The sequence below is a fragment of the Sciurus carolinensis genome, chromosome 1 (assembly GCF_902686445.1).
Source record: "Sciurus carolinensis chromosome 1, mSciCar1.2, whole genome shotgun sequence".
Classification (NCBI taxonomy): Eukaryota; Metazoa; Chordata; class Mammalia; order Rodentia; family Sciuridae; genus Sciurus; species Sciurus carolinensis.
In genome coordinates, this window is record NC_062213.1 from 154,649,960 (window position 1) to 154,677,887 (window position 27,928).

At 32.6% G+C, this 27,928-nt stretch overlaps 1 protein-coding gene across 2 annotated transcripts in view; it reads left to right on the top strand.

Annotated features, from left to right (window-relative positions):
* Positions 1 to 25,880, top strand: part of Dnai4 (dynein axonemal intermediate chain 4) — a 110,865-nt gene extending 84,985 nt beyond the window's left edge. For both annotated transcript variants that reach the window (XM_047539741.1, XM_047539735.1), the window contains 8 exons: positions 741 to 827; positions 2,194 to 2,345; positions 3,849 to 4,006; positions 4,417 to 4,538; positions 9,456 to 9,554; positions 10,323 to 10,549; positions 12,707 to 12,863; positions 25,540 to 25,880. In XM_047539741.1, the coding sequence (XP_047395697.1) occupies positions 741 to 827; positions 2,194 to 2,345; positions 3,849 to 4,006; positions 4,417 to 4,538; positions 9,456 to 9,554; positions 10,323 to 10,549; positions 12,707 to 12,863; positions 25,540 to 25,590 (1,053 nt within the window). In that variant the 3' untranslated portion in view covers positions 25,591 to 25,880. The remainder of the gene's footprint in view (positions 1 to 740; positions 828 to 2,193; positions 2,346 to 3,848; positions 4,007 to 4,416; positions 4,539 to 9,455; positions 9,555 to 10,322; positions 10,550 to 12,706; positions 12,864 to 25,539) is intronic.
* Positions 25,881 to 27,928: the final 2,048 nt, after the last annotated feature.

Sequence of the window (27,928 nt, forward strand, 5' to 3'; positions counted from 1 at the left end):
CATTTCTTTCAGGGCTTGGTATATGTTGTTCCAGGCCCTTCTAGCTTTTAGGGTCTGGATTGAAAAATCTGCTGATATTCTTATTGGTTTCCCTCTGAATGTAATTTGATTCTTTCTCTCGCGGCCTTTTCAATTCACCATAGCCAGATTGTGGAACCAACCTAGATGCCCTTCAGTTGATGAATGGATAAAGAAACTGTGGCATATTTATACAATGGAATATTACTCCGCAATGAAGAATGATAAAATTATGGCATTTGTAGGCAAATGGTCGAAATTGGAGAATATCATGCTAAGTGAGATAAGCCAATCTCAAAAAACTAAAGGACGAATGATCTCGCTGATAAGCGGATGAGGACATATAATGGGGGGTGGGACGGGCTAGCATTAGGTTTAGGGTTAGGTTTAGAGTTAGGCTAAGGAGAGCGGTAAGAATGAAGGAAAGAAGGACTCTGTAGAGGGAAAAGAGGGGTGGGAGGGGTGGGAGGGGTGGGAGGGAGGGGAAAAATAAAATAAACATCATTACCCTATGTAAACGTAAAAAAATAAAAAAAAAATAGATATCTTTATACATTTGCCAATATTTTTGTTATTTTCAATTTTTATTTTATTTTTTATTGTTTGTGGTACTGGGTATTGAACTTAGAGCCTCACATATGGTAGACAAGTGCTCTATCACTGAGCTATATTCCCAGCCCTGTCTTCTTTTATTTTAAATCTATTTTTTATTTGTTTTTTAGGACCTTTTGGCTGTAGGCTATGGACACTTTGGATTTAGAGAGCAAAAAAGAGGATTGGCTTGCTGCTGGTCACTAAAGAATCCCATGGTAACCCAAACAGAAATAAGAATCATGTCTAATTATTTAAATGATGATAAATTTCTCATAAAGTTTATAATTTGTGTAATAAATAAACTTCAGAAAATTTCATCAGTTAAGATTTTTTTCTTCATTTTCTTTGGTTTAACTCCATAAAAATTAGAATAGTTTTTGTTAACATAGGGTAAAGGGAATTCATTCATAAATTCATTTAATAAATATTTATTGAGCATCTTCTGTATGCTGTTAGATCTGATGATACAGAACTGAACCACTATTTATTTATTTTTAAATTTTTTTTCAGTTGTAGATGGGCACACTACTTTTATTTTATTTATTTTTATGTGGTGCTGAGGATCGAACCCAGTGCCTCACATGTGCTAGGCAAGTTCTCTACCACTGAGTCACAACCCCAACCCTTGAATGACTGTTAATCATGGTAATCTGCTTTTCTACAAAAGCCTAGTCAATCTATCACTTTAAAGCTTGACATTTAGTTTTAATTCAAAACTGTAATGTAAACTGGGAGAGGTGATGCACACCTGTAATCCCATCTACTCAGGAGGATGAGACAGAAGATTGCAAGTTCAAGGGCAGCCTCAGCAACTTAGCAATACCCTGTCTCAAAGTAAGAAAATGAAAAGGGCTGGGGATAGCTCAGTGGCTCCGTGGTAGAGTAACCTGTGTCCAATCCCAGGTACTAAATAAATAAATAAATAAATACAAAACAATTGAAATGCAAAGTGGAAAATTTAGAGAAGCATTTAAAAAGTGTGTAAAAAATGATTAAAGTTCGGCCAGGACACTGAGTTTATATAGCATAAAAGAAACAAATTATTTTATATATGGAAGTATTGACAGAATTCTTCAGTAACTTGTCTTCTTTTCCACACATGTGGTTAGAAAGAGGAAAGAATTTAAATATGATGGACTTGTAGAGCAGAGCAAATTAGAAAGTTTTGGAGTTTTTTTCTATTTTAGAAATACTAGGTAATACAGACTTCTAAAACAAATACTGGCATACAGGAATATATGCTAGATGATTTGTTACCCATTATTTGTTTCCATAAGAAGGCAGATATGTATGATCACAGTAATCCTGCTGAAAGATTACCAAACTATAATAGTATTGTAGAATCCAATGATGTATTTCTTAAAGGTATCAAGTGTAGAGGATTCATAGTTTGATCAAAATAAATAATTGAGATTTTGTTTTTATCTATAATAGAAATTAGGAAGACAGGAGTAACTGAATGTGGACTGACTTTTCACATCCCCACTGCCACCAGATTAGTCTCAACCACCATCATATCTTGCCCTACTATGATCTGTGAAAGCAAGTTTAAAATGTAATATAATTTTTTTTTTTATTCAGTGGCCAGAACGTATTTATCAGAGTCCATATGGAGTTACTGCTGTGGATTTTTCAATTGGAACACCTAACCTGCTAGCAGTTGGCTATCACAATGGCACAATTGCAATTTATAATGTACAGAGCAACAATAATGTTCCAATTCTGGATAGTAGGTGAGAATATGAGAATTAGATAAATATATAATACATACTTTTTCAGGAAGACTACTGTAATATTATTTAGTTTTAAGTGAACATTTGTGCTATTGAAAGTTCTAGTATTATTTCTGAAACATGTAATGCTTCCTTATACTCTCTCTCCATCTGTAATGTTCTTTTCTAAATATCTCCTTCATCATCTTCTCTCCCCCACTCATCAACAAATTTTCCTTAGTCTTGACAGTTAAACTATTGCTTTGGGTCATCTTCTCCAGGAAGTCTTCTCATTCCTTCCTTTTGTATATACTGTACATATCTTCATCATGGCCCTTGTCACACTGTATATACATTATTTGTAGATAGATCAATAGATAGATAGATCTTCCCATGCTTATGTATAAATCTTCAAGAGTAAGGATTGAGTCTTCTTTATATTCTCAGTATGTCACTCATAACAGCAATACAATAATGTATGATGAATGAGTTGTGTTGAAAAAATGGGAAGGTTAAAGATTCAGATTGGTTAGGTTTTTGTACTAGTCAAGACTGGAATGCTAAAATGGAGTGGTATACTTGTATCAATGTTTGAATAAACTTAGAACTGGAAATTGTCATTAAAGCAAAAGTTTTAAACCTTAACTTTGAAATTATTTTCATAATTTTGTAACTATGGACCCTTGTGCTTGTTTCTGGGAAGAGGATCCATGATTTGTACAGATATTCAAAATGCACTTGTGATTAGAAGTTCCAAACTGTTGCATTAGAAGGTTTGTATGAAAAAATCAAGGGAACCAGTACTAGGAATAGAGCACCCCATACTCTGATAGAAAAAGTCAATAAACTGAGAAGTGATTTTAATTTTGCAGAAAAAAGTTAAATCTCAATCATAAAAAGAATCAAGCCACTGGGCAATCCTGAAACATAGCAAGAAAAGTAGAATATTGTAAGAATTATTTACTTGACAATTATTTAAATGACTAATTGTTTTAAGCTATGAAAAATGGTTTATAAAATGAAGATACTTATAGCCAATGTGTCTAAAAGTAAAAGTCAGAATTTATACAACTAAACTGTGAGAAAGAGCCCAATGTATAAAGTAATAAAAAACAGAATTTAAGATGAAGACAATCTTTGCTTTTGTATTCCTGTTAAGGTATAACTAATATAATTATAGATCAGTAAAATTTTCCTTCCTAAAAAAATTAGAAAAACATTAGTGAATATTAGGGTGAACTGATAGCCTTTCCTATTTTTCAAAATACAATGAAAACATCATTATATAAGTAGGTCATGAACCTCTATGGAGCTGCCCCTATCACTTATACTCTGAGGCCTTTAAAAAATGGTGATGATGGGCTGGGGTTGTGGCTCAGTGGTAGAGCACTTGCCTAGCATGTGTTAGGCACAGGTTCGATTCTCAGTACTGCCTAGAAATAAATAAAGGTCCATTGACTACTAAAATATAATTTTAAAAAATATTGATGATGATTCTATATTTGGCATCTTCTCCTGTTTTAGTGAATCACCTCGAAAACATTTGGGACCTGTATGGCAACTACAGTGGATAGAACAAGATCGAGGAACAACAGGTGATGACAAAAGAGAAATCCTAGTTTCTATATCAGCAGATGGAAGAATCTCCAAATGGGTTATAAGAAAAGGACTGGACTGTCATGGTAATATATATGCACAATATATATACACATGTATGTTTTTAGCATAATATAGTATATATTTATAGTATATATAGCATATATAGTATTATAAATATATATGTAGTTTATATATAAATATGTATATTAATATACTTTGAAATATATTAAGATATAAACATATTGCATTATCTTTGTTTTGTTATGTGTGGAATTAAAATTTCCTAGTGATCTCTGCATAAAAAATTATATATTTGATTTGGCTAATAAAAAAAACTTTGTTTTTTAACTATCTTATTCTAATTTTGCTAATTTTAACCTAATGACATACAATAGATGACAGAAATCATAATATTTGTAGAGCAGACACACATGATGCTTTTACTAGTTTTTCATATGATTAATGACTAGTTATATTTTTTCTTTAAATAAAGATTTGATGCGATTGAGGCGAACTACTGGTGGCATCAACAAGAAAGGAGGGGAAAAGGAAAAGAAAGGTGAAGCTTTGATATCTCGACAGGCTCCTGGAATGTGTTTTGCTTTTCATCCCAAGGTAAGTTGTTTCAACCCATTATTTACTATTGCATATAACAATTTCCAAAACTTGAAATACATTAAGATATAAAATAAGACAAAAGGTTGGCATGTTAATAAATATTGTGCTTTGTACATGAAAAAATAAACATGAATATAGCTGTCAACCTGAGGTAGAATGGCATAGTCCAGTTGGCTATATATACTATGCCCCCTATCTGCTTTTCCAGATAGAGGAGAGGTGTGCATTTCTGAGAAACTATGGAAGGATTCTCTTTACAAGTGCATGTTTAACAATGTCCCACTTGCTCCTATTGGGCACTCTGCTACTCTGTTATACTTAATGCAAACCAAATCTGCTATATCATGCTCTGTATTTCAATGTGAGTGACCACTTTCAGGATTGGGGAATTAGGAAAGATCTCTTGAGTTCATGTCTATGGAGACCAGCGTCAAATCAGAGCATCGTTAATGAAGTTCTGCTTTTCCTGATTCTTTTTATTAGTAGGTACTTGGGAATCAGAAAATTCAGACGCTTTGATTTCTCAGAAAACAAATCCCATATTTTCTGTTATATCTGAAATAATCATCTTTTTAGCGACATCATCTACTTCATTATGCAAACAGAAACTGAGCTCTTCTCTATTATACCCTGTTTTTCAAACAATATTTAAATTTTACTGTCCCTTCTCTTCCAGATTAAGGCTACTACAGTGAATATAGTTCAGACCTGTTTTATTTTTCACTTTTAATACTATAACCATCTTCTTACTGACTTCATTCTCAAAATCTGTAATCCACCTTCACTTTGACTCTAGAACAGTAGTTCTCAGAATGAGCAATGAGAGGGGGATTTCTCCTCCAGGGGATTTTTGTCAGAGGTTTGGACAAATTTTTTGATTGTTACAGCTTGATGGATGGGGTGAAGGTGAAGAAGAACTACTGGCATCTAGTGGGCAGAGAACAGGTATGCTGCTAAATATCCTACAATGTACCAACCACCACCCTCCTCCTGTTCACCAACCACTACCCAAGCAAAGAATTATCTGACCCAAAATATAAATAGTGCTGGGTTGAGAGACACTGGTCGGTGTGTTAGAAATGTCCTTGGCTTAAGGAATTCCAGATGATCATGTGGTCTGTAAATAAAGACAATTTTACTTCTTTTCTAATTTGATTGCCTTTTATTTCTGTTTTCTTGTATGATTACACTAGTTAGAAACCTCCCAATACAATGATTTATAAAGGTGATGGAAAAAGACACATTCTTGTCTTATTCCTGATCTTAGGGGAAAAACTTTCAGTCTTTTGCTGCTAAAGTATGAAACCTATTGAAGACATTTTGTAAATGCAGTTAATCATGTTGTAGAAGTTCCATTACACTGCTAGTTTATGGAGAATTTCTGTGAAGAATGGATGTTGGATTTTGATAAATGCTTTTTCTATTTCTATTCAGATGATGATATATAGTTTTTTTCTTCTTAAGCTTGATAATGTGATGAATTACATTATTTGTTTTTGAATGTTTATTCTTGGAATAAACCCCATTGATCATTACTTATAATCCTTTAAATATACTTTTTGATTCAGTATTCTAAAATTTGGTGTGAAATTTTTGTATCTTTGTAAAAAAATATGGATATAAAGTTTTCTTTTTATATGTTTAATTTTGATGTCAGGGTAATGCTGGCCCCACAGAATTCTTTTTTAAAAAGGCTTGGCATAAAAGTAGCATGATTTTTTCATTATATTTTACTGTATTAATCAGCAATGTGAACCTGGAGTTTTCTTTATGGAGAAATTTTAAAGTGTAAACTCAAAATTTTAATAGATATAGAATTATTATGGTTATCTATTTCGTCCTGAGTGACTTTTGGGAATGTGTGTGTTTTAAGGAATTTGCCTATTTATTTATTGGCATAATAATATTTTCTTGGTCTCTAATAACTGAAGAATATGTAGTAATGCCACCTAATTCCTAATATTAGTAATTTTCATCTTCTTTCTCTTTTTCCTGATCAATCTGTCTAGAAGCTCATCAGCTTTTCTTTTTCGAGCTGGGAGTCTCAGTATTGTTTTGTTGCCCAGGCTGGTCTCCAACTCCTCACTTCAAATGGTTCTTCTACCTCAACCTCCCATAGTACATGGAAGTATAGAATCATACTACCACACCCAACTCAAATTTTACTAATTTTATTGATATTATAGAACCAAGTTTTGATTTAATTGAGTTTCACTATTATTTTTCTGTTCTCTACATAATTGTTTTCTACTTTTATCTTTAATTTCCTTTCTTATGCTTAATTTTAATTTACTCTTGTTTATCTAGTTTCTTAAGATTGAACTTGAGGTCACTGATTTGCAACCTTTCTTTATTTTCTAATATAGGCAATTGTGCCATAACTTTCTAAGTGCCACTTTTGCAGCACCCCACAAATTCTGACATATTTTCATTGTCATCCAGTGTGAAATACTTTCTAATTTCTCTTTTGATTTCTTCTTTAATGGATATGTTATTTAAAATGTTATTTAGTTTCTAAATATTTAGTGATTTTCCAAAAGTAGCTTTGTTATTAATTTCTAATTCCAACCCACCATAATCAGAGAATATACTTGTTCTGACTTGAATTCTTTTGAACTCAATAAGATATGTTGTAAACTTCACAGTGTGGCCTTTATGGGCAATTATTACTTATACACTGACAAAAATGTGAGTTCTGCTATTGTTGGGTGAAGTGTTTTATAAATGTTAATCAGATTTTGTACCTACTTTTACAATCAATTATTGAGAAAGAGGAAAGGAACTCTAATCATCAATTTGTCTATTTTCCTTGCAATTCTATCTTGTTTTGTGCATCTTAAAGCTTCGTTATTAAGTACGTACAAAAATGTTTAGGATTATTATGCCCTCTTAGCTAACTCCCTGTCATTATGAAATGGCCTGATTTATAACTGTTATGCTATTTCTTATGAGGTTCACTTTGATATAAATGTAGCCATTCCAGATTTCTTTTAACAAGTGTTACCATGATTTATCATTTTTATCACTTTTCTTTTAAACTATTTGTGTTTTATACTTAAAATACATTTCATATAGACAGCATATAGTTGAATCTTTCAGATTTTATAGAATCTTAAAAGCTCTGCCTTTTAATTGTTATGTTAAAATCACTTACATTTAGTTTGATTATTTATTATGGTTAGATTTGAGTATATTATCTTACTTGATTGATTTTTGGCAGGGGAAGAATATAAAACGTCTGGCCTTCTTGCTTTATGGCAGGACTCTTAAGCCATTAAGTTTATGTCTTTTTTGTTTGGTTTGGTTTTTGCAGCATTGGGGATTAAACCCAGGGGTGCTGTAGCACTGAGCTATATCCCAGTCCTTTTTATATTTCATTTTGAGACAAGGTCTTGCTGAGGTCCTGTGGCTGGCATGGAACTTGTGATCCTCTTATCTTAGCCTCCCAAATTGCTGGGACAATACAGTGCCCTGCTAAAGGAAGTACTCTCAAATGCCCAAACTTAAGGGCCTTCCCAGAAATTCTTACAGGTTATACTGATCTGTCTGTTGTAACTTCAACTTCCTATTGTAGTTCAGCTTAAATCTCTGACCAATCTTGTTTCCCACATGGAGACCTATTTCCTGAGACCACTCCCCATAAACCTTTTGCATGAATCTCAGAGTTTATTAGGCAACTGACCTTGACACTGACCTTGAAAATCCCTAGAGAAAGATCACCACTTATCAGTGGTGTTGGGATAACCATTATCCATATTTTTTTAAATGAAATTGCATTCCTACCACCATTATAACATAAAAACCTTTGGGAAGAAAATTTAGGAAAAAAATATACAATGAATATGAAAAAATACACAAATGAATATGAAAATGCTAGTAAAATGATCAAGAGACATAACAGAAGAGGCAATACAAATGGCCAGTAAGCATAAAAATTTATCATCCTTATTAATATTCACACAAATAAGACATAAAACCATGTATAATTTACATCTAATAGAATGGCATTACAGAAGATTTTGGATATAAACAACTGTTAATATGGGTCAAAATGTGGGTCAAAGGGAACTTTTTATATTTACTCGTGAATGTAAATTGATAAAGTTTTTAGAAAAAAATTATACTTTGTCATATAATTTAAAACTATATTTGCCCATGATCTAGTAGTTGCAGTTTTAAGTACTTATATATGCTAATGCATTGTGTATGAAATTTTAATGTACATAAAATCCCTTGGGAATCTTGTTAAGATATAAATGCTGGTTAGGAGGTCTAGGGTAGGGCCTGAGAATTTGAAGCTCAGAAGTGCTCCCAGGTGATATCAGTGTTGCTGCTCTTTGGCATACTCTGTGTAGCCAGGATGTTGAGCACTATCAGACTTTTTACAGTGACCCACTAAATCGCTACTGAGCACACATGTTTAGTATTAAAGATGACTAAGACGCCATCTACTTCAACCTCTCTTTCCCAGCAATTACAATTTCTTCAACATTGTAAACATAAATATTTATGGTTAAGTCATCTGTTCTTTTCTTTGACTAGCTCCAGTGAAAAAACACTTATCATTTCCCTAGACTGTTAGCTCTATGGTTAGGCAAATCTAAATGTTGAAAAGTCTCTTCCTCATTTACGCCAAAGTTTTTCCACATAATTTTTAAACAGGATATTTTAAGTCTATTCTCTATTCCAGTACAGGATAAATCTGTATTTTCTTTTGCTCTGTAATCTTTCAGGTAGTTTCATTATTGTAAATACATAACAGAAATTAAAAAACAACAGACAACTATATTCAAGATAGTATTTATTGTTTTGGTTCTTGAATTGATTTCAGTAGACCCTGAATTGTCCCATCTTCTATCTTTAGCACACTAATGTGTATCACAGGCCACTACATTTTGATTTCTTGTGTTGTAGGACACAAATATCTATTTGGCTGGCACTGAAGAAGGTCATATTCACAAATGTTCTTGTTCATACAATGAACAATACCTAGAAACCTACAGAGGACATAAGGTTAGTTTAATTATAATAGGTATGGAAAATTTATAGTATTTCTGCAAAAATAGTATTACATATAGTATATTTATCATGCAATAAATTTATAACTTTGGAGTAGTAAAAATAGCAGCTTGAATGAAGTTGCTTTCTTAAAAAGCACCAATAACATGTGGTATATTTTATTTGGCTTCTTGTTACCATTAATTTTTTCTTGCAAGTTATGAAAGTGACACTTTTTGTTTCTAAAAGACTTTACTTATGATACCCTATTGATCCCAAAGTAAAATTGTCTCTTGCCCATACTTGTTCTCTGTATATATTTATTATTGTTTCATTCATATGTCTTTCATTTGTTCTCTTTATTTCTTGTTTTTTCTTAATACTACTTGTTTTCTTTTTAAAGAAGCTATAATAAATATTAATATTTAATGGCTAGGGGCTGATGTTGTGGCTCAGTGGTAGAGCTCTTGCCTGGCATGTTTGAGGTCCTGGGTTCCATACTCAGTACCACATATAAATAAATAAAATAAAAGATCCATTGACAACTAAAAATATGTTTTAAAAAATTTAGTGACTAATATAGCACTGTATTTTTATGTTTCTATATGGACTAATTAAGGGAGGATTAAATTTATGATCTTATTCTCAGCTAAAATAATACCCACGTAATAATGGATGATGTTGAATCTGCTAGAAATCTTAGTATTTTTAATTTGCTGGTCAAGTTTTAAAAATAAGATATTAAGTATTCTTTACCTATATATTTCATGTTTCTGTTCCTAGGGCCCAGTGTATAAAGTAACATGGAACCCATTTTGTCATGATGTATTCTTAAGCTGTTCTGCTGATTGGGGCGTTATGATATGGCATCAGGAAAATCTCAAGCCATTTTTGAGTTTTTATCCAACTACTTATGTTGTTTATGATGTTGCCTGGTCTCCAAAATCATCCTATATATTTGCAACTGCAAATGAAAGCAGAGTGGAGATCTGGGACCTTCACATTAGCACGTAAGTTAATGTTTTCTTGGAGACATTTCTAGTAGAAGCAGTTCAAACTAAGTGATACCTGATAGTTTTGACATCAGTTAAAGAGTGTTGTAGTTACTTTAAAATGAGAGTCCTTTATGAATAAAGATATATGTCAAGATATGATATTAACATTGATTATTTATACCATATGTATTTTAAAAGCAACTGAATGAAAATAGTTCATTCATCTCCTCAAATTTGTATAGGCTGATATAGTTTATTATAGCTACCTAAATTCTATTAATTGCTTTGTTTATAGAGGAATCCAGGAGGCATGCTTACGTTTCCTTTTTTTCCCCATTTTTTAGTTGTTCTTTTTTAGATATACATGACAGTAGAGTGTATTTTGACATAAACATGGCGTACTTACATTTCTAATTCTTTAATAATTCCCTACAATAATATGAAGAAAGGAGACAAAATAATTACTTTTTCAATATTTACTTATTCTCTTACCTAATTTCAAAACATATTCAAGGGTATGCACTTAACTAAAATTTTTAAGATGTTACACCAAGGTTATTACAAGGTCATCTAGATCTATCTATTCTTCTTAATATGAAAATTTATACATGCAGGAATGAAATGTTTAATGTTGCTATTTCATTGGAAGTATCATCTCTCCCCACACATCCTGTGTAGGCAAGGGAAAGGGTTCCTGTAGAAGGGATGGGCTGGCTACCAAATAATAGCTAAGAATTTAATTTGTCATAAGAAAGGACAGGAGACAGAATTATCTTTGAAGCTGGACAATGACCAATTGCACCGTCCATATGGGACTGGCTCTAAGAAAGGAAGGACCCCTCTCTTGGTTTATTTATGGTGGTAAAGATCAAAGCGGTAGGAGCTTCTTCTGTGAGAAGCAGGATGGGGTGGAGTTAAGCAAGACCTTTGACTCTAGCAGATCATTCCCACATCCAGGGCCTACATTCAAACTCCAGCAGTATACCAACCACGGGGAAACCACATACTCCAGGCAATCTGAAACAATTTTCTATAATTGTCAGTTCCTGAAAGCCAGATTTCTGTGTCTAATAGCTCAATCAAGCTTGGTTTTATTGAAGGTCATAAGTGGTTTCTTGCAATTATAAGTTTTTTATGCAAATTAGCAGAATATATTTTTGTTTAAAATAAATAATCTAAAATTCAATGAGTCTATTTGTAATAGTAACTATTTTCTAGAAGTTAATAATTCAATAACAAAATTTTGTCATAATTCTATAAATCAGTATCAACCAAAAATCAAGGATTACACAACAAAATGATTTACTTTTGAGTAGGGGATATCTACATGTAAAGTATCAATTTAAGTGCTCTAACTTCAGATTCTCATTTTTCTGGTAAAACTGTGGCTCCCAGGATAACACTTCTTTAGAAGTATAAAAAGTCACTACTTCTGTCCTTTTTTTTTTTTTTGAGGGCATAAATTGATTATTTTTAATGACTAACACAAGGAAAGGTTCCTGTTCAGAATGTCCTCTTAAGTTCCAGAGATTCATTTGGATTCATAAATTCTTCTTTTAAAAGATAATTGTTATTTAAGAAGTTGTGTTAGTAAAGGCACTCTAGAGAAGCAGAACCAGCAGGATGAATGTCTCTGTCTCAATCTCTTATCTACATCTACATCTCTATACTGAGATAGATGTACTTTAAGGAATTGGCCCACATAATCATGGGTCCTAGCAAGTTTGCAGTCTGCTGGACAGTCTAGCAGGTTGGAATTTTTGGCAGGAATCCTGTTGCAGTGTTGAATCCAAAGGACATTCTTATTAAGGAGTGAGAAATAGTTATTTTGAGTTTGGAAACAAAGAAACTTTTTGTTGTTATTGTTTGTTTGGTACCAGGGATTGGACACAGAGGTGCTTATCCATTGAGCCACATCCCTTGTCCTTTTTATTTTAAAGTAGTGTCTCATTAAGTTACTTAGGGCCTTGCTAAGTTGCTAAGGCTGACTCTGAACTTGAGCTCCTCCTGCCTCAGCCTTCTGAATCACTGGGATTTTAGGTATATACCACCACACCTGGCAAGGCTTTTTTTTGAAGTTAAAAAAAAATCTGGAACTTTTCGTAGTTTGTATGTTAACAAATACCATTTTAATATAACAACCAAATTTTTAAATAAAATGTTTCATTACAGTTTGGACCCTCTGATTGTGAATGTGGCTAACCCTGGAATCAAGTTCACAACTATTCTCTTTGCCAAACAAACAGATTGTCTTTTAGTGGGAGACAGTGATGGACAGGTCGCTGTGTATGAACTGAGAAATATGCCTACTGCTTTGGACTCTGGCCGGGTAAGATTTGAAAGTGAAAAATTCATGTTGTTTTATTAATCTATTCAGTTGGAACTTTGTAGCATGCAATGGATGTACAATTTTTAAGTATCTCTAGTGTGGTATAGTGGAAAGGACATAAATTCCAAGAGTCGCTACCTAGTAGGCTTAGATTTTGTCAGCCTCATTTTTTTTAATCTATCAAAGATAGATCATGAGCATAATATTGCTGAACATGCAAATTATTTGGAAGAAATTAAAATTGTACCAAGTATACCATCAGGACTTAGTAATTGTTAAGTATAGCTAAAGTGTTCAAAGATTTTTACCTGATATAACCTTATTTTTTTATATTGCCCATTGTTCCTGAAAATAGACATTTGTTTCTGTTTGTTCAGCATTATCCTATTTTTTCACTCTAATCTTCAAATATGGAAGTTTTGTTGCCAAATTTTGACAAGCAACTCAGTATTATTAGATGTTCATTATTTTTATATAACTTTTAACTTTTTATCTGCTTCTTATGTTTAAATTGTTTTTGCAAATTACAATCTGGTAAATATTATCCCAAATATGAAATACATAGTAAAAATATTTAAACTGTAAGTAAGTCAATAAGAAAAACATTAAGACTCCAATAGAAGAATAGTCAGGAACAGGTCATTCACAAAAAATGACTGGTAAATATATTTCAACCTCACCAATAATTAAATAAATACAGAATTTATTAAATTATATCAAAATGTGGTAGTATTTTCACATATCAAATTAAAATTAACAAGGTTTATTTTTTTTAAATGTATGGGACTACACAGTACTGGCAAACACTTGATAAAATAAGTTCTTGTACTGATGGTTGCACTAAAATTGTTATAACCCCTTTGGAAACAATTCTCAATTTGAACTAATACTGTTAGAAATGTTCAGGAAATATTGGTTCTCTTGGACTAGTAGTTCACTTCCAGAACTCTATTCTATAGAAATACTCATAAATATGGTCAAAGAAATTGATTATAGCATTATTTGTGATAGGATCAAAAAAGAAAAGAAAAAGTAAAAAGGAACAACCTAAATATCCAACAAGAAGGAAATATGGCAGGGAAATCAGATAGTTGATTAGATCTTGGTCACTCGTAGGAGGTAGAGTTCTACCCAAATCATGCAGACTGCAAAATATTAAATGAGTAAATAAATAAAACGCTTGGGACTTGTGCTTATCATTCCTTCCACCAAAATCCACAGGGCTTGTTCCTTCACCCACTTCAAATATTTGCTGAAATATCATTTTCTCAGTAAAGACTTCCTTGACCATCTTATGTAAAATTGCAATCTCTACTCTTCCGCCACACTTCCTATCTAATACTTTTTCATTGTTTATTTTTCTTAATAATAATAATCACCTTTGAATATACTGTATACTTATTTATGTATTTTGTCGATTGTGTGTCCCACAATTAGAATGGAAAACGCCATGAAAACAGTGAGTTTTGTCTCTTTTATGTTGGGCTATACTCTTATGGCTGTACTCTTATAGAACCTGACTTATACTGTTCAGTAACTATTGAATAAATATGCATTTAAAAAAATTAGAAGAAGAAGCAACATATTACAAGAATTATTTCTTAGGGGTGGAATCATAGATGATTTTTAGTTTTTCTTTTTGCTTACCTATTTTCCAAATTCTTTATACTACATATTTTCCTCCAAAATGCCATCAAATTGCTTTATGTAATAATTTTTGTCTGCTCTGAAGGAAGCAATCTTAATGACTTGTTAGTTTCATAATATAAAACATTTAGGCACTTTCAGTTTCTCACATGTTCATTGAGTATAAGATATTTTAACAGGTACTAGGATGTTTGTGCCTGCATTGAAACTTCTCTGAGGTGTATGACCAATGTCCAGAATAAATTGAAAGAGAATGCTAGTCTTTTTTTTCATTTCTTAAAAATCACCTAAGTGGATCCAACATAGTTCATAGTAATCCTTTTTTCTTTTTTCTGTTCATATCCCTCAAATCCTAAATGAGCCTCAAGACTTAAATTCATCCTTTTTCTTTTCAACTTCATTATTCTTTTAGTTCTGTTCTACAAGAGCTCTAAGAACTGGTCCGCAAACTCTGAACTAGGGGTAAAGAGAGTTAGGGTGTTTATGGTGTTTAAAAATGTTAGTGTATGATATGCATAGTGGTGGAAGAGAGATCTGTGAGCATTAGCATGTTGATTCATTTCTTGTCATCTCATATTATTGACATTGATATCTTATACATGCAAGATGTGATTCTCTGTCATTGCTGACTTCCATGGTATTCGAACATTCTGTTTTATTGAAATGCTCTCCAAAGAAACTTTTACAATTTATATTCCCATTACCTTGTCTAAGAGTTTCTAAATTCCCTATAACTTTGCTGGTTCCTGACATTGGCTAATACTTTAATTTTTGTAAATTCAATCAGTGTAAACTGGTATCTTATGTAATTTCAGTTGCATATTTCTTTATTATCAGTGACAATTAAGGTCCATCATACATTTTTTGATATCATATTTTCCTCTTCTATGAATTCCTGTTTTACAATTTGATCATTTTAAAAAATTTAGTAAACTTTCTCTGTAAGATATTAATGTAGCAGATTTGAATAATAATTTTAAGTGACCTTTTGAAACAATTAAATTTTGTTAATGTGGTACATATAACAATGTAATTTTATTCAGTCCTAGAAATGAATGAAAAAATATGTATCATTTGCAGGAAAATGGATGGAACTGGAGAGAATCATGTTAGGCAAAATAGGCCAGATTCAATCAAGGGTTGTATTTTTCTCTCATTTGAGGAAACTAGAGGGGGAAAAAAAGAATATTATGAAAATAGAAGGGAGACCCATGGAGTAGAGGAAGAAAATCAGGTAGAAGGAGGAGGGAGGGAAAAAAGGGGAAGTACCAGGGAAAAAAATTGATCAAATTATGTTATGTACATGTTTGAATATGTCACAGTGTATCTACTGTTATGTATAGTTATGTACCAAAAAAAAAAATTAAAGATTGTAGATTTCATAGCAAGAACTATTTGGTTTAATGCTGTAAATTGTATTGGTTGTTGTCACTATCTGTCTCTCTCTAAGCTATGAGGTACTGGAATTGTTCAGGGACACTATAAGTCCACAGGGTAGAAACTCTACTGCCTGCCTCAAAACCAACTACTGGATGGGTAGACATAAAAACAACATGAAAAAGCAAGGGAAAAATTACTCCAAACAAACCAAATACTTCAATAACATAACCCATAGGCACCACAGTGGAAGAAATGTCATAGAAGGAGTTTAGAATGCACATAGTTAACTTATCCGCGAAGTAAAGGATGGTATAAGGAGTGAAATCAGAGAGAAAATACAAGAAACGAAAGAACACTTTAATAGAGATTCTGAAAAAATAAGCAGAAATCCTCAAAATGAAGGAATCAATAAATCAAATTAAAAATTCAATTGAAAACATCACCAACAGATGAGAGCATTTGGAAGACAGTGTCAGGCAATGAAGACAAAATATATAATCTTGAAAATAAAATTGACCATGGAGAAAAGATGTTATGAGACCATGAACAGAACCTTCCAAGAAATATGGGATAACCTGAAAAGACCAAATTTAAGATTCATTGTGATTGATGAAGGCTTGGAGACACAAACCAAAGGAATGCACAATCTTTTCAATGAATATCTGAAAAATTTCCCAAACCTAAGAACGAAATGTGAAATCAAATACAGGAGGCTTGCAGGACCCCAAATATACAAAATTACAACAGACCCACACCAAGATACATTATTATGAAAATGCCTAACAGAGAGAGTAGGACAGAATTTTAAAGACTGCCAGAGAAAAATGACAGGTCACGTTTAGAGGGAAACTAATCTGTATCTCAGCTGATCTTTCAACCCAGACCCACAAAGCAAGGAGGTCTTGGAATAGCATATACCAAGCTCTGAAAGGAGGTGAATACCAACTAAGAATACTCTAACCTGCAAAATTAAACTTTAGAATTGATGAAATAAAAACCTTCCATGATAAATGAACATGAAAAGAATTCACAAGAAAGCCTGCATTACAAAACATACTCAGTAAATATTTCATGAAGAAGTAATGAAAAATAAAAATGAAAACCAGAATTGGGAGGAACTACACTAGAAGAATGATCAATCAAAGAAGAAACTAATTCAAATTAAAAACCAGAAATAAAATGACAGGGAATAAAAATTGTTTCTCAATAATAATATTGAATGTAAATGGCCTAAACTCATCATTCAAAAGACGTAGACTGCAGATTGGATTAAAAACCAAGACCCAACAATATGCTGTCTCCAAAAGACTCACTTCATATTTAAAGACATCCACAGCCTGAAGGTAAAAGAATGGGAAAAAACATCATTCACATGAATCTCAAAAACAAGCAGGGATTTCTGTCCTCATATCAAATAAAGTGGACTTCAAGCCAAAGTTAATGAGAAGGGACAAAGAAGGATATTTCATACTATTCAAGGGAATTCTATATCAACAAGACATAACAATCATAAATATTGATGCCCTGAGCAATGGAGCATGTATATACATCAAACAAATCTTTCATAATTCCAAGAATCAAACAGATCACAATATAGTAATACTGGGTGACTTTAAAATGCCTTTCTCATCACTTGATATCTTTTCCAAACAAAAACTAAATAAAGAAGCTTTATAGAAAGCAGTTTGGAGATTCTTAAGAATACTTGGAATAAAACCACTATTTGACCCAGCTATCCCACTCCTCAGTTTAAACCCAAAGGACTTAAAATCAGCATACTACAGTGACACAGCCACATCAATGTTTATAGAAGCTCAATTCACAATAGCTAAACTATGGAACCAACCTAGATGCCCTTCAACAGATGAATGGATAAAGAAAATGTGGTACATATACACAATGGAATATTACTCAGCCTTAAAGAAGAATGAAATTATGGCATTGGCAGGTAAATGGATGGAACTAAAGAATATCATGCTAAGTAAAATAAGCCAATCCCAAAAAACCAAAGCCAAATGTTTTCTCTGATTATTGGATGCTGATCCATCTATAATGGAGGTTGGAGGGGGAAAGAATGAAGGAACTATGGATTATGCAGAGAGGAGTGAGGAGAGGTTTGGGACAGTGAGGATGGGAAGTATGGTAGAATGAAATAGACATTATTACCCTGTATACATGTGTGATTACATTACTGGTATGCTCTCACACCATGGACAGCCAGAGGAATAAGAAGTTATACTCCATTTATATACAATGTGTCAAAATGCAGTCTACTGTCATTTATAACCAAATAGAACAAATTTAAAAAATTTAAAAAGAAACAATAGAACTAAAAACTATAATTAATAATTTAGACTTAAGAGACATATATTGAATATTTCATCCATCAATGACTGAATACACTTCTCAGCAGCACATGGATCCTTCTTTAAAATAAACTATGTATATGCCACAAAACAACTCCTAACAAATACAAAATAATAGAGATACCACCTTGCATCCTATCAGATCATAATGTAATGAAATTAGAATTCAGTGATAAAACCAAAAATGGAAGCTAAGACCTACACACTAAATAATATACTGTTGAATTACCAATGGATATATGAAGAAATCAGGGGTGAAATTAAAAAATACTTAGAGGTAAATGAGAATAGTGACACAACATGTCAAAATCTTTCAGACACTATGAAGGTGGTTCTAAGAAGAAAGTTGATTGCATTGAACTCATTCGTTAAAAGGATAGAAAGTCTACAAATAACCTACTATTACATCTCAAAGCCCTAGAAAAAGAAGAACAAGTCAAATATCAAAAACAGTAGAAAACAGGAAATGATTAAAATCAGAGCTGAAATTAATGAAATTGAAACAAAAAAATTCAAAAACTCAACAAAACAAAAAGTTGGTTCTTTGAAAAAATAAAATTGATAAACCCTTAGCCATGCTAAAGAAGAAAAAGAGAGGGAAAACTCAAATTACTAAAATTTGTGTTAAAAAAGGAAATATCACAATGAACACTACTACAATTCAGACAATAATCATAAACAACTTTGAAAATCTGTACTCCAGTAAAATAGAAAATCATGAAGACACTGACAAATTTCTACAGACATATGATCTACCCAAATTGAATCAGGAAGACATAGAAAATTTAAACAGATCAATTTTAAACAATGAAATTGAAGATGCTATCAAAAGCCTACCAACACAAAAAAAGCCCAGGACCACAGGATTCTCAGCTACGTTCTACCAGACCAACAAAGGAGAACTTACACTAACATTTCTGAAGTTATTCCATGAAATGGAAAAGGAAGGAACCCTTCCAAACTCATTCTATGAAGCTATTATCACCCTGATTCCCAAACGAAAGACACAGCAAGGAAAGAAAACTTCAAATCAGTATCCCTAGTGAACACAGATGCAACAATTCTTAATAAAATACTGGCAAATTTTATATAAAAACATATTTAACAGATAGTGCACCATAAGCAAGTGGGGTTCATTGGAGGAATGCAAGGTTGGTTCAACATACAGATATCAATAAACATAATTCATCACATCAGTAGACTTAAAGACAAGAATCACATGATTATCTCAATAGGTGCAGAAAAAGCATAGGACAAAATGCAGCACACCTTCATGTTCAAAAACCCTAGAAAAAATAGGGATAGTAGGAACATAACTCAATGTTGTAAAAGCTATATATGCTAAACCAAAGGCCAACATCATTCTAAATGGAAAAAATTGAAAGCATTCCCTCTAAAAACTGGAACAAGACAGGGATACCCTCTTTCTCCTGTTCTATTCAATGTGGTCCTTGGAACCTAGCCAGAGCAATTAGACAAGAGAAAAATATTAACTGGATACAAATAGGAAAGAGGAGCTCCAACTATGACTATTTGCCAATGACATGATTCTGTATTTAGAACACCCAAAAAACTGTACCAGAAAGTTTCTAGAAATCATAGACAAATTCTGCAAAGTAGCAGGATATAAAATTGACACTCATAAATCCATTGACTTCCTATATACCAATGACAAATCGACTGAAAGAGAAATTAGGAAAACTGTCCCATTCACAAGAGCCTCAAAAAAATAAAAGACTTGAGAATCAATCTAACAAAAGAGGTGAAAGACCTCTACAATGAAAACTAGAGAATGCTAAAGAAAGAAATTGAAGGAGATCTTAAAAGATGGAAAGATCTCCCATGTTCTCGGATAGGCAGAATTAATAATGTCAAATGGTCATAATACCAAAGCAGTATACAGATTTAATGCAATTCTTATTAAAATTCCAATGACATTCTTCAGAGAAATGGAAAAAGCAGTCATGAAATTCATTTGGGAAAATAGAGGCCCAGAATAGTCAAAATATTCCTTAGCAAGAAATATGATGCAAAAGGTATCACACTACCAGACATTAAATTGTACTACAGAGTTATAGTAACAAAAGTGGCATGGTATTTGCACAAAAGTAGACATGAAGACCAATGGAACAGAATAGGAAACCCAGAAACATACCACCATTAATATGGTTATCTTATACTAGACAAAGGCACCAAACGCATACATAGGAGAAGAGATAGCCTCTTCAAAAAATGGTCCTGGAAATCCATATGTAGTAGAATGAAATTAGACTTCTATCTCTCACCCTGCACAAAACTCAACTCAAATCGGTCAAGGACCTAGACATTAGACAAGAGACCCTTCACCTACTAGAAGAAAAAGTAGGCCCAACTCTCCATCATGTTTGCTTAGGAACCAGCTTCCTCAATAAGAATTCAAGAGCATGAAAAGTAAAATCAAGACTCAATAAATGGGATGACATCAAACTAAAAACTTTTACAGCAAAGGAAACAAGAATGTGAAGTGACAGCTTACAGAATGGGAGAAAATCTTTGTCACCTGGAATATTAGTCATAAAGAGGAATGAAATTATAGCTTTTGCCAGCAAATGGATGAAACTGGGGACTAACATGCTAGGTGAAATAAGCCAATCCCAAAAAAACAAAGGCCAAATGTTCTTCTGATATTTGGATGCTAAGACACAATAAGGGACGGGGGAGGGAAGAATAGAACTTGTTTGGATTGTACAAAGGGGAATGAAGGTGAGGGGGGAATGGGAATAGGAAAGATAGTGAAATGAATGGGACATAAGTCTCCTATGATTACATAACCAGTGAAACTCCACATCATGTACCACTGCAAGAATGGCATCCTAATTAGAATACATTATATTCCATGTATATATATTATGTCAAAATATACTCTACTGTCATGTATACCTAAAAAGAACAAATTTTTAAAAGCCAAAAAAGAAAATAGAGATGCCAACCAGGGAATGAGATTTGAAATTGTGAATACTTAAGAGGATTTTTATAACTCCCTTTGTTGCTAGGCTGAGCTCTGCTTTGTACTCAAATTGTCAATGCCCTCCAGGTGGAGTGGGCTCATCGGTATGTCTTGTAAGCTCTCCTTACATATTACCTACGTTCTCCACCTCAGAGTGTGTATTCCTGCCCATGTTGTTGCATCCCTTGATTGATTTCAGTTCATTTATTTCCCCTATCATTAAATTCTTAATTGTTACAGTTTTCCTATCTGGTAGGACTATAACCCTTATAGCTGTTTAAATGACATCTGATTAGATTCTATGCATCTCCTAGACTTTGTTTAATTAATTGGTAATAATGTGAAATACATGCAAGTAAGAAAACAATGAACAATGTTTATTGTTTATTTCTATATTGATGGATTGGAAATCCTTTTAAGCAGTCATCAGTGGAGGACTTAGATAAATAAAATATAGTATTTTCACATGTGTCACTACAATACAGAAATTTAAATGATATGTATCTTAATGTGCCAATGTGACATATTTTGAATAAATCCAGAAAACAGTGCTGAGTGATAAAAGCAAATTTAAGGAAAACTAGGTATACTATGCCAAATTAAACAAACATAAAAACAGTATTCTTAGTGAAAATATTTTTAGTTAGTAAAAGTTAAAATATAGACTGGAATATGGGAGGAAAATGCCTCATTTTTATGTTTGGATGTGATTGATTAGAACCATCTTTTTATTTGAGCAGTATGCTCTGTAAGCAGAAATCAAAATTCTCGGTGTTTGAACACTTTTATCAAACTGTGTGTTGGAGGAATACTGTGTATATTTGTGTGTGTGTTTGCATGTGCACATGCACATTAATGATTTTAAGACTGGTGAGGAAAATTTTCTTTTAATAAATGTATGCCATACATTAATAAGTGAATATAGTTTCTTGATACAAATGTTTTTTTCATGATTTGAGGCACTGAAAGGTTCAGTGTTAAACTTAGGCAAGTTTAAATAACAACAACAAAAACTAATAAGGCATGATGTTACAGCTTAACTTATGCTTGATTGATATACCTTGTCTTCCTTAGTTTTTAGAGAATAATTATAGCCATAATAGTAATTCAAAGTCTCAAAATAAGTAATATCAACCATTTATTGTGAAAATATCTTATAAATAACATTATTACAATTTTTTCATTAATTTCAACTAAGAGTGTCTCAAAAGGTTTGAAGGGCTTATGATTTTATCTGTAAGAAAGATGTGCAGCCAATTTATGGAGGCAGCCTATGGGAAGTGAGGGAAGAGGGGAAAACAGAATTGGTGAGGTGACAAAGGGAACTTTAATTTCTATCAGTAAACTTTTATTTCTTTTATTTAAAAATATCCAAATCAAAAATGACATTTGTTGATTTAGGTGGCTATGTGTTTTATAAACAAAGGCAAACTTCCAGACAGTATATGCACCAGGTGTGCTATAGAAGTAAGTGTTTATTGGGGAAGAACCACAAAAATCAGTAGTGGTTTTGGACCATGTTTCTCCCTCTGTGATTGCTAGTCATCCTGTGTAACCTTGTACAGCAAGTCTTGGATTCTTGGGTTCTGGATATTTTAAGTGACATGATGTCTGATATTCTGGTCCCTCCTGAATGAGATCAAGGACCAGAATATTGTTACATTAGGACACAACAGAAGTTTGACTCCAGTACTATCCTACCAGCTCAGAGTTTATGGTTCAGGACGACACTAGCCTGATGTCTAGCTTGGAACTTGGTTCTAAGACTTGCATTTATAACTTTGGTTTTTTTCTTTATTTTTAATTTTTGAGCATTATAGGTATGCATAGTAGTTGAGTTCATCTTGACCAATACATATATGCAAGGGATTCAATTTTGGTTCATGTTCTTCCCTTTTTCCTCCCCCTTTTCTCCTTCCTCTACTGATCTTCCTTTTGCTCATCTGTTTATTTTTGATTGGTTCTTTCTACTTATGTATAGCATGGTTTTTTAAAACATTCTACATTCCCTCCCTTTTCCCATCCCTCCTTTCTCAATCTCCTTCTACTCTTCTGATCTTCCCTTTATCTTCATGATATCCCATCTTCCCCTCGTTCTTGCCTTTATTTTGCTCTAGCTTCCACATATGAGAGAAAACACTTTACCCTTGATTTTCTGAGATGGCTTACTTCTCTTGGCATTATATTCTCCATTTCCATCCATTTACCAAAAAATGCCATAATTTCATTATTCTTTATGTCTGAGTAAAACTCCATTGTGTGTATATACCACAGTTTCTTAATCCATTCATCTGTTGATGGGAATCTGGGTTGATTTAATAATTTAACTATTGTGAATTGTGATTCCATAAAACTTGAGGTGGCTATATCACTATAGGATGTTGATTTTAGTTCTTTTAGATAAATACCAAGGGGTGGGATAGCTGGGTCACATGTTGGTTCCATTTCTTATTTTCTGAGGAGTTTCCATACTGCTTTCCAGAGTGGTTGTATTAGTCTGCAGTTCCACTAGAAGTGTATAAGTGTACCTTTTTTCCCACATCCTCACCAGCATTTATTATTATTTGTGTTATTGATAATTGCCATTCTATCTGGTGTGAGATGAAATTTTAGTGTAGTTTTGATTTGCATTTCCCTGAGATGTTGAACAATTTCATATATTTTTTTGCCATTGTGTTTCTTCTTTTGAAATATCTGCTTAGTTATTTTGCCCACTAGATTATTTGGGGGGGGGGGTTGGTGGCTTTTGACTTCTTTACGTATTCTTGCATATTAATCTCCTTTCAGAGAAGCAACTGGCAAAGATTTTCTCCCATACCATAGCCTCTCTCTTCATGCTCTTAATCATTTCCTTGACTGTGCAGAATCTTTCCAATTTGATGGTATTCCACTAATTGATTCTTGGTTTTATTTCTTGAGCTTTACAGGTATTGTTGAGGAAGTTGGTTGCACCTATAACTTTATAATGTAGCAAACTGTTGCCAGGATTTGCCCCACATTCGTGATGGGAAAGCCCCAGCTCTTTTGGCATGATGTGAGTTGGTTGCTAAGGGTGTAAATCTTGCAGTGAACAGATTTATAGTTCAACAGTTTGGCAGAAGTCAATTTCAATAGGGCACTTCAGGAAGGTAAACTTTTCTGGAAGTAACCTGTTAAAGACCCACTCTCGGATATTATTTTTACTATTATGGTTCAATCTACAAACGTTTGCCACATTTTCTCTGTGTTTTTGGTATTTATACTTTTTCCAAAATAAAGGAAAGGTTTTAAAAAGTGAAATGTTCAAAAAGAGCTTAACAACATAAATATCTAATATGTAATTAGTGCTGAGAGACACTGAAGGCAGAAAAAATAGACCATTTATTCATTCATTGAAGAATATTTACTGAATATGTACTATATGATAAGGTCTGCCTTAGTCCCTAAGGATGAACATTGAATAGATTAGAGGAATGATCTATTTTCACTCACCTAAGTGAGAAACTTAAGTAAAAGTAAATGAGTTTGAAAAACACATTAAGGGTAGAATTAACAGGACTGGGGCAACTGACTTGGTATGTTTGGACTTGAAGGATGGAAAGTGACAAAGACGGTATAGTATTTGCCATGATGTACAAATTTATCAAGACATGATATTATCTAAAATGTTTACAACTTTGTAAGGTTTGCAGAACATTTCCCCATAAATTAGCTATTCAACTCTCACAACAACCTTTATAAGTTGATTTTCTCAAGATCACATTTATCCTGTGATAGACAAAACTAGTCTTCTCCTTCTTTTCCTTATATACTGTTATCCTCCTTAAAAACATATTTGGTTTTAATTCTCTTATAGATGATCATTTTGTCATTTTTAGTACAAAGATAAGTATCATTAAATGAAAATACAAAACCCACATGGAAATTGAGAGGTGCTTCTCTCTAAATCAAGCATTGACAGATCAGGAAAGAACTCAAGATGTCATTAAGTTTAACAGGTATTTTACAGATGAGAAAGCTCAGGTTTAAGCATTAAGGTCAACTAAGAGTGACTAAAATTTTCCTCTACTGAATCCTTATAAAATTATTTGTGTTACTTCATTAAAAGAATCTTTCATAGGAGAACTGTTTTTATACTAGGAAGTACCAGTCACTCTTTAAATTTAACCTTATTTGTTCCCATTTTCGTTCTTATTGAATGCCTTTTACATGTGCATCACTAACTTATAAACTTTAAGTGGCATTTTAAAGACTGCTTTACCGTTTAAGTTGTATTTTATTATATTTTAATTGTGTGACTTTTTTTCTTTTCTTTCAGGGAGATATAATAAACACTTTGCTTGGACCCAAGTCAAACCAACCAGGATAATTCATCATTTCCAATATTTTGTTGTTGTTGTTTAATGAAAAAGGAACAATGTTTAGTATTTAATAGTTTGTATAAACAGGTTGTAAGCTAGGATTTTGATGATAGAGAACAGCACTTGATATATAACTTCCATTTAAATTAATGAACTTTCCAGAAATATGTGATTACTTTGTGATGTAAGCTAAAAATTATTCTCTAAGAATTTTGTTGGAATTTTCTTATGATATTTATACTTAAATCATATTTGAAATACATGAGTATATATATTACATATTATATTATGCATTTTATTATACACATATGCTATTACTCATATATATTCTGTATACTTATATATTATATATATGTATATATACTGTACTATACACACATGCACACTTATAAAATGACCAAATGCATTAGAAAATTATTTCTTTAGAAGCTAAATTTGGAAATTATTTTCAAGAAGTAAAACTGTGCTTATTTATAGAAGATGCAAATCTTGTACATAGAAAAATCCTTAGAAATTCAGTGAAAAAACTACTAGAACAAGCAAGGTTAACAAGTTCACAGGATATAAGAGCAAAATTATTAGCATTATTGAAACCAAATCTTTATAAGACAAAATTCTATCAACTTTTAGTCTGCTTTTCAAGCTCTGTTTTCCAGGATTTATAGACAGTTGTTAGTATAATGAGAATATTGTATTCTCATATCCAACTTGTAACTTAAATTTATCCTCTTTGATCTGAGAGATACAGCTATAGAAGTTTGTTAGACTATCTGACAAACATAACAGCAAATATTAGAATTGTATTGTTTGGCCACCAGGCACCACACTTCCAACTCAGGTAGAAAAGTTAATGTGGAATATACCAGGGCATCTTCCTCTGAATGTCCAGAATCTGCTCTGGACTTTAAGCTCAGACTTAAATGGACTCAGCAAGAAAATAGAAAGTCTCTGAGGTATAGGTCACATCACGATATTATTTTATGAAGAATTCTAGAGACAGGTTGTAGAAACACGGGGATGATTCCTCCAAATATAGATTGCTAAGAGGGGGTTCCACTTGGTTTTGCAAGTCCTGGATTTGTTAACTGAGGCCACAAAACATTGTGGCCTGTTCTGTAGAGCACTATAAGTGGACAAGAGGTGATAGGGCATATGAAACTAAGCTCTCTGGGAAAAAATACAGACAGACATATATATAAACAGAATAAAATTGGTGCAACAGTGAGAACTACCTTTTTCAAGTGTCCATTGCTTCAGTCTCCATTTTTTGGGATCTATCTTTTAAACAAAAGCAGAGCAAGTTTTAGGTAGATTGAGAGTTTGTGTCAGGTTATAAGGATTATAAATTTTCAACTAGTATAAGTCAGTAAGATTGTCTTTCTAGAAGACTGACATTTCTATAACATTTTGTGTAAAAAAATAAAAATCTAACTTAAAAACGTGTTCCTTTTTATTATGTATTTATAATATTTTAAAAATTTACATATTTTCCTATCATTTCTCAAACCTAAATGAGAAGCTATTCTGTTCAAATTCTGGACAACTGATCTCAAAGCATTGAACCTACTCTACCCTTCCCATCTCTACTCTGGTAGTCTTAAATGACTCACCCATACTTGTAGATCAGCATCACTTTTTTTTACTTTACCTTTTACATGGGGATTTCAGAAGGAGTTATTTGCTTACTTTCTCAGCTGGCTTTGAGTCCTTAGTAGTCAACTAATTACTACATATTTTTAAGAATTGAATGATAATTCTGCTTATCCATTAGCCATCTCATGTTATCCTTAAACACACATACATGAAGACACACACAGCAGTGTGCTAGTTAGAAACATAAAGAGGGAGTGGCGACTGTGCCAGGTGTTCATTACTTCATTTGGTCATTTCCTATCAGGCACCTCTCATATACAACTTACATTATTGTTATCTGAGAGTATATTGTTAGCTACTCTTCTGAGGTAGGAAAGGAAGATTATACTCACTACTTGTATAGTTGTATATCATATTTAGTGTGTTAATTCGGTTAATCTCTGTGGAATCGTATACATTATAAGTGAGAAATTAGAAAGCTTAATATTTACCATTTTGTCACAAGAGTCTACAAGAAAATGTTGAAACTGAATAGATTATCAGTATACTACTAATAACGTGTGTTCACATTCTTTACAGTTTGCAGAACACTTTTCACATTCATTATCCCATATATCCCCATATATGGGACAAGAGAGACAAGTAATTTTAATATCATCATAGAATCTGTTTCCCAAATGATATAATTAAGGCTTGGAAAGGTAATGTAACATGCCAAAAACCATTCTGCTGGTAACTGGTCAAGCTTGAACA